At 38.4% G+C, this 8413-nt stretch overlaps 1 protein-coding gene across 1 annotated transcript in view; it reads left to right on the top strand.

The window, feature by feature from the left end:
* Positions 1–8413, top strand: part of KCNU1 (potassium channel, subfamily U, member 1) — a 311810-nt gene that overhangs the window by 261715 nt on the left and 41682 nt on the right. Inside the window, exon 25 of the mRNA XM_006896651.1 lies at positions 5375–5441. Within this exon, the coding sequence (XP_006896713.1) occupies positions 5375–5441 (67 nt within the window). The remainder of the gene's footprint in view (positions 1–5374; positions 5442–8413) is intronic.

Genomic DNA, 8413 nt, shown 5'->3' with positions numbered 1-8413 from the left:
GTTTAGGGCTGTTGTGCATAGGGTCGCTATGAGTCGGAAACGACTCGATGGCACATAACAACAACAACAACAATGAAATCTGACTGGCTTATGTATAAAGCAATTGGATTCTGGAGGATAGGTTCTCTTGGTTTATTCTAAATCCAGTATAAATGGATTGGTGTTTTTTATTTGTTCACAATCAAGTGTAAGTGATCATTCACCTGGATTTAGTTAATAATAACTGAGGGCTGTTAATTCAGGACCTGGTGGGCAGGCCTTTGTATTTAAAAGTTGGTTGGGCCCTCAGGCCACTGGTGTTAATTGTGTTTGGAAAGCACGTTGTTCTAATTTGTTCAGCACTGTTCTGTCATTTTGGTGTACTGAAATAATTTGGCATTGCTGTGATACTGAACACTGTGCCACTGGTATATCAAATGTCTTAATGTCTACCCATGATAGACAGGTTTTGGTAGAGCTCCCAAATTAAGAAAGGCTTGGAAGAATGATTGTCTTAAATAATAGACTTCCGGAAACTCTATGAACATTAGAGAAATGATGATAATTATAGAACAAGGTTCAGATCTTTTGTTCACAGGGTCACTAAGAGTTAAGCTCAACTCAACAGCACTTAGCAACAACAACAATAACCACAAAGTCTGTCCAACTCGTATTAAGCTTCTCTGAGTTTCCATGGCTATAAATTACAATGGAGGAGACTGTTCATTCTTTTCTCAAAGAGTCACTGATGGATTCAAACCATCAGAGACAACTCTTTAGGGACTAAGCCTCAATCACTAACCTGCAGATAATTTACTCGCCACTATCAGAAATTATTTTATACTTACAACATACGATATATAAATTAGAACTCAAGGACTATTTATCTAGTATGTATGCAATCTAAATATTTTTGGAAGGAGGAGTAGAGGAATGAATGGATAAAGAAGAGGTATTATGGAAAGAAGACCATGTAAAGTAGACATTCTTGCACAAATCCTGGTATAAAACAGAGCATCAATACCTCTAATTTATCTTCATTATAAAAATCCCAGAGATGTTTTAAGATGAATAATAAAGGTATTCTGATACCATCACAAATAAGATTAATTGGTACTTTAAGACATCTGGCCTTTGATATAAACCTATCTTTTAAACAGCTGCATTACATTAGTTGACCCTCTGGGCTTCTGTTTTTTCATACAAACCTAAACAATTTAACTAAATTCTAAACATCACTGCTAGTTCTAATTGTAAACCAAGCATGATGGGCTCTTCATACAGAGCTTCAATAGTTACCCTGCATTCATATTAAAAGACAATTTATAGTTTCATAGATATCAGAAATACATTCAGCTTTACTTTACTTAACAAGAAATTACCATTTTTGCCAAATAGTTTTTGTCAAGATACAGAGGAAATATTAAATACTGTACCACATAATATTTCCTACGAAAAAATATCCCTTTTAGCTTTCTGTTCCCTTTCACCACCACAGTTGTTGATTATCCATTTCCCTGTCTTTGGTCAAAGGCTCAGTTATTTAGCCTAACTGCACATCTCTTTATATCTGGAGCTCATTCTGCCCGTGAATTGCCTAGCTGAGTAAACAAAGAATCATCAAAGATTTCACTTCTTCAGGGCAGCAGAGAACTTTAAATTACAAGTTGAACTTTACATTGCATTCAGAAAAAGTAAATAATGGCTTTAAAGTTTGTTGTGGTTTTTGTTGCGCTACATAACAGAAGCAGCTCATAGCTGGCTTTCCAGTGAATTTTCAAAGGCTATAAATCACACAGGAATAGATTGCTCAACTTTTTTCCTCAGAGAAGCCGGTGAATTTCAACTATCTGCCTTTGAGTTGACAGCAGTCCTTACCAATCAGGCTACTCACAATCTTTGTATTAGCTTCTTTATTAGCTTTTTTCAGTGAAAGTCCTTTTAGAAAGAGGCACTGAATTACAATATTAACTACAATAAACCAAAAGGAGAATGGTAAAGAGTTATGCTACCAACCCAAAGATGAGCCATTTGAATCCACCAGTTTCTCCATGGGAGAAGATGGACAATCTCCTCCTGTGTAATTTGCAGCTTCTGAAAACCTGTTGGAGTTCAGCCATGGGTATGCTCTGATGGATGGGCTCTAAAAACAACAACATTGTGAACCAATAACTACCTGACATCATTGAAGTGCATGATAATCTCACTGTGACAGAGTAGAATTGCTTCACAAAGTTTTAGTGATAATTTGTTTGGTTTGGTTTTGTTAAAGAACATCTTCAGGAACATTAGAATACTTCTCAATGATGCTTTTAAATCTTAACTTCTGATGAAAATATTGCTGCTATTTTTAACCAGCCATTAAGCTTTCCATCTCTCTCCACCTTTTTCTTCTGATGTAGTTTTTGTTTAACTCGGAACTAACAAGTTGATGTTACCTTTCCTTTTGAAACTCTTCATGGTTATCCAAGTTGTTGTTGTTAGGTGCCAATTCATAGTAATGCTATGTACAACAGAAGGTGACTTTGGCTGATCCTAAGTCATCCTTGCATTCCCCATTGTACTTAACCCTATTGCTGCAGTCATTGTGGCCCTCCAGTCATCAAAGTTCATCTTCTTGTTCATGGACCCACCACCTTTCCAAGCATGGGTTCTTTTTCCAAGAACTGTCCTCTCTTGAGATCATGTTCAAAGTAAAAGAGATGAAGTCTCACTATTTTTGCATCTAAGGAACACTCTGCCTATACTTCTCTGTCATATTGGTAATCCATGGTATAGTCAATATTCTTCACTATACTTCAAAACATCAATTCTTTTTCAGTCTTTCCTATTCATTGTACAATTTTCACACTCATAGGAAGCATTTGAACATATTTTATGTTTGGCTCAAGAGTAGCTTAGTCTCTATTATGACATTCTTATTCTTTAGTATTTTAAAAATTTCCTTGGCAGGTAGTGTAATATATCTTACGATGTTTTAATGAGTATTGCTTGTGTGTTCAAGAAGAAAGAGTAAAGTCCTTGACAACTTCAATGTTTTCTACTTTTATCATTATGCTTATTAGTCCATTTATGAGGATAATAGTGAAGGTTGTGATCAATCATGTCTTTTCTTCAATAAATTCTTCAAGTCCTCTTCATTTTAAAAGATTATGTTTTCTGTGTAACAAGTTGTTAGTCCTGATACCACTTTCTTCTTCATTTAATCTAGCTTCTTAGATTATTAGCTTGGCATGCAGATTCAATGGTTATACAACCCAAATACATATCTTTTCTTATTTTAAGATTTGCATTATCCCCTTGTTTAGACCTGTCCGCTCTGGGTAACTTTAATATTATTTAATATAGTAGGGACCTCTCAAAGGTATTCAGGAGCAACAGTGTCTCTCTGGAGACTAAGGTGCACCTGACACAGGCCATGGTATTTGCAATCGCTTGTTATGCATCAGAGAGTTGGACAGTGACTAGGGAGGACAGAAGGAGAGTGGATGCTTTTGAGCTGTGGTGCTGGAGAAGGGTACTGAATATACCATGGACTGCCAGGAAAACAAACAGATTCATCTTGGAGAGGATTAAACCAGGCTACTCCTTGGAGGCAAGGATTCTGGGGCTTCGTCTGACATACTTTGGACATGTTGCCAGGAGGGACGGGTCCTTGGAGAGGGACCTCATGCTTGGGAGGGTAGAGGGACAGCGCAGGAGGGGAAGACCCTCTATGAGATGGATTGATTTGGTGACTGGGGTAATCGGGATGGGTGTGTCAGAGGCGGTGCGGTTGGCGCAGGATAGAGCAGGGTTTAGGGCTGTTGTGCATAGGGTCGCTATGAGTCGGAAACGACTCGACGGCACATAACAACAACAATAGCGGAACTTCCAGCATTACAGCATCATGCATGTCACCACAATACAATGAACTAATAGATAATTGTTGATCCCCATTACATATAGCTAAAAAGCTATATTTCAGGCCAGTCCAGTATATCAGTTCTATTTTGATTTTGCAGCCTGTAGAGGTAAATGAAGCTGAAAACAGAAGGGAAATCTGTCTGTAACTGAGAAGAGACTCCACAGAACCCCAATTTGGCAAAGTCCATAGAGAAATGTAGTGGCTAATCAAAAAGACATGCTTCTCTGGCAGTTTAAATTTACTGGCAGCTCTGTGGGAGAAAAATGGGCAGTTTCTACCCATGGGATATATAAGCTTCAGAAACCCACTGGGAAGGTCAACTAGGGTCAGCTTCTCCTCAAAGGCAATGGATTTTGTTAAATTTACACTCCAGCCCGACCTTCCAAGATATTTCCAAAAAAGGAGAAGACTAATAGTGTCGTAGTCAGGATGAGGCTGCACTGCTAACTCGTAGTGGGTGCCTCTCTGGTGGTTCAAATCCACCAACGGAGAAAGAGAAAGATGGGCAGTCTTTTCCCTTACAATTTATAATTTCCAGGGACTCACTGGAGGATGAACTATGAGTTGACCATGACTTGATGGCTATGGGTGAGTGAGTGAATCAGAATAAAGGTAATCAATCCCATTGAGAAGCAAGATAAGTCAGGCATGCCTCATCCCATGGAGGATGTTAAAGAACAGTACTTGTGGAGCAACCTTGTCAATTTAGTTATGGCTCCCTAAAAGTTTTATGAGCAAATTGACATGAGTTACTGTTTAAGTAGGCCACTATTTAGCACTACAACTTCATGAAATTGGAATCTGGAATAGCGTCTACTTCCTAAACAACATGCCTCTGGAAGTTCTATGAACTTAGCGAAACAACAGATAGTTACAGAATAGGGTTCAGGTCCTTTGTTTATATGGTTGCTGTGAGTCGTGCTCCATTTAATATCAATCAGCAACAACAACTCCATTAAAAAGAATACTATTTTAAACATTATATCAATGAGTAACTCTTGGGAAAACTTTTGCCTTTTTACAATTCACTTGAAGTTGTTGTGTATTATAGAGTCAGAACTGACTGACACTCCAGTGGATTTCCTGTGGTAGTTTAATCACATAAGAGAAGATTGTCCATCTCTCTCCTATACAGGATTTTGTGGATTTGTGCCTTGGGAATTTCAGCACAGCTCCTTGCCACTAGGCACTAGGCCACCAGAAAAGAGCCTTTTAAAAACCACACGTGTGTGTGTGTGTGTGTGTGTGTGTGTGTGTGCACGCACACATACTCCTCCCATATGCTTCCCAAAAGAATGTGCTAAGCAAGGCCAAACACTTTTCTTTCTAATTATAGAGAAGGATTTTGGATTTGTGTATGAGAGTATTACATTTAAGATAGAGTTCCAAGCTCCATGATGTGCTTCCTTGTCTTTGTTAAGTTTTACAAGTGATTTTTTTCACATTTCTTACTTGTTTACTTTTTTGTTGTTATTTATGTCTACAGAGGGGCTTAACTTTACTGGACTTAATAATACCTCAAAATACCGAAGAATCCCTATCCTAACTGAACTGAGTAAGTTGCATTTTAAGGTAAAAATTCAAGAAGAAATAGTTATTATACATAATTAATGCCTCAGTGTTTTCTTTAGAATCTATGAGGACTGAGAGACCAGAGTGGGGCCAAGAGAGCATTAAATGCTTGGCTCGGTATTACACTGGGCTTTTTCTTGGTCAGTGGCATCATCTAACAGAGAATATCAATATGTCAGGATATAAGAATAACATCTACCTTCTACCCACATACTGTGGGTAAGAGAGGGAGACCAGTAATAGGACCAGCTTTATTTATAAAGTAATCCCATTAGAAGAGGATAGTTTACTAGACATACTTCTAGAAAGTAGCTACTCCATCATGGGTCTTTAAGTCAAGTACTTGACTTTCCTATGTTAATACTGAGGACAGGATTGTTGTTGTTGTTGTTATGTGTCATCTAGTAGTCTGTGACTCATAGCAACCCTAAGTGCAATCGCTCTGAACCCTGCCCTATCTTTAGCCAATCTCATTGTCTCCAACACATCCACTCCCATTACCCCAGTTACTGATTCAATTCATCTCATCTGTCATCTTCCCCTCCTACACTGTCCCTCTACCCTTCCAAGCATGATGTCCTTCTTCAAGGACTAGTCCCTCCTGGCAACATGCCCAAAGTATGTGAGACAGAGCTTCAGAAACCTTGACTCCAAGGAGCAACTTAGTTTCACCCTCTCCAGGACAGGATCAGGGCAAAGCAAATGAGACACGATGGATGTGTCTCATAACTTAAAGAGTTATTCATTGCTTGCCTCAGACTAACTTGAATGATAAATTTCTAAGATATAAGCTCCACCTCACTGTGTGGAGAAATAACATGAAAAATTGTTTCTTTTCACCCACAACTTAGAGAACATAAACTTGTGTGAAGATTTTCTTGATATAACAATTTTTAGAAGCAAAAAAAAGTAGAGTAGGGAAAAGTCAAGAGTTGTGTCAGTAGATATTTTATACAGATGTTGATAAAAAGGGAGGATACTCACTGTGACTAGATACAGATTGTATTTTATGAAACACAAGGAGAAAGCCCACGAAAGGGTAATGGTTCTCTAACAGTTGTAACTATACAAACCTGAGCCTGAACATATGGTTTGACCTAACTCCATGTTATTGACAATGATTCTTGAATCAAAACCAACTCATAGCTGAGGCTGCTACAGCTTTTCAGGGGCAGTAAATCACACGTGAAGCAGCTATTGCCTATATTTATCCCATGGAACAGCTGGTAAATTCCAACCTCATGCCTTTGGGTTGACAGCACAATACCTTACCACTAAATCACCACTGTATATTATACCAAAATGCTTAGTCATAATTGTATAATTTAGAGTAGTTCTTGGCTGGTACAAAGAGATAAAAACTCAGCTACCAGAAAATATGGCCATTCAAACCCACCTAGAGGTGCCAGCTACAGGCTTGGTGATGGCGTTTGAAATGTCACAGCTTTGGAAACTCTATGGACCAGATTTTCTCTGCACATTCAGGTCACCATGAGTCAGAATTGACGAGAAAGCAAACAACAATCAACAGCAAAACCATGTAGGACTTATAGCAAGCTTGATAAATAGAATATTAAGCCTAGAAATGAAACAGGAGAGGGATCTTTGGGAGACACCGCCTTGTGAGGTGGTGTAGTGTGGCGTTCAAGGTAGCACGTGGGCAGACAATTGACCACACTGCATCCTGGAGCAGAGGTTCTTCAAATTCAGTGTTGGACATCTCAGATCCCATACTTACGGTCAGTATGGTCTCATGTTGCCAGTAATTTTTCTTTTTACTTTTTATCTCCATTTGAAGCACTTGTAACTCCTAAGGTGTACACACATTGAGCCATGTTCATGAAAAGAACACTGAATTAAAGAGTGATTAAAAGATCAGCCAGTTTTCCTCTTGAGGAAATGAAAGGCTTTGCTCAGCTTTCCACACAAGGGAGCCCTTGACTAATTTGCCTAACAAGTTATGCTATTTCACACTCAATCTCACTTTCTCTGGTTGACATTCATTCTTCAGAGAGCTCAGTTGAAATGAAAGCTGCAGGCTTGACTGTAACACTTCAGTAGAGATTATATGGGACCTGAAAGAAAGTAGCTCAGAAACTAAAGACATTGGCTAGTGCTGACCCATCCAGACTTGGGCGTTTGTTCAAGGATAAATATTTGTATGTGCCTGTTTGTATCAAAGCTTTTGAAGAATGCCAGTGCAAGGAAAGAAATTAGATTCCATATAAGAGATGAGCTGATAGCGTACATATATCATTGATGTTTTATGAAAATATTATTGTGCTTGGAAATAAATGATTCACTAATAGCATCAGTATATTATTTCTCCTAAATTTACCAAGGAATGACATAAGGAATTAAGGAGTGAGCTAGTAATGTTAAGTAATGTGTTCTGAGTTTTGTGTCCAGTTGACAATATGGTTGTTGAGATATAGGAAGTGTCTGAAATTTCATTCTACTTGTAAACCACCAAGTTAACCTGCCACAGTCTCTTGAATGCTAGCATAAAACACCAGACCATTAGGTTATAGATAAAAGGCACTTTATGACAGCAATAACAACAGCCAGAGATCATGATTTTTGTGCTGGTTTCATGAGTTCGCAAAGTGATAGAGAAAGGTCCATGTGGTATCTGTGCCCGTAACGAGTGGCTCTATAGAACAAGAAACTTCATCCTGAAAAATCAGGACCTATTATAAACATAAGCATGCCTCCCTTTTGCTTTGATGAGAGACATTATCTTCCAGTGCTATTCTCTACACAAATGTCTTTGAAGTGATAATTGCAACAAAAGCAGTCAGTACCCTGCACAAGGAAGAATTCAAGATACTAAAGAGCTGAACAGAAGATTCCAAAGGGCTGCTCAGAATGACAAAGCAAAATACTACAATGAAATGTGCGAGGAGCTAGAGTCAGAAAATCAAAAGGGCTGAACTCGCTCAGCATTTCTTAAGC

This window comes from Elephantulus edwardii, unplaced genomic scaffold, assembly GCF_000299155.1.
Source record: "Elephantulus edwardii isolate Elephantulus edwardi_28Jun2011 unplaced genomic scaffold, EleEdw1.0 scaffold00187, whole genome shotgun sequence".
NCBI classification, from domain to species: domain Eukaryota; kingdom Metazoa; phylum Chordata; class Mammalia; order Macroscelidea; family Macroscelididae; genus Elephantulus; species Elephantulus edwardii.
The sequence above is the reverse complement of the archived record's forward strand: the minus strand, read 5'-3'. Positions and strand labels throughout refer to the sequence as shown.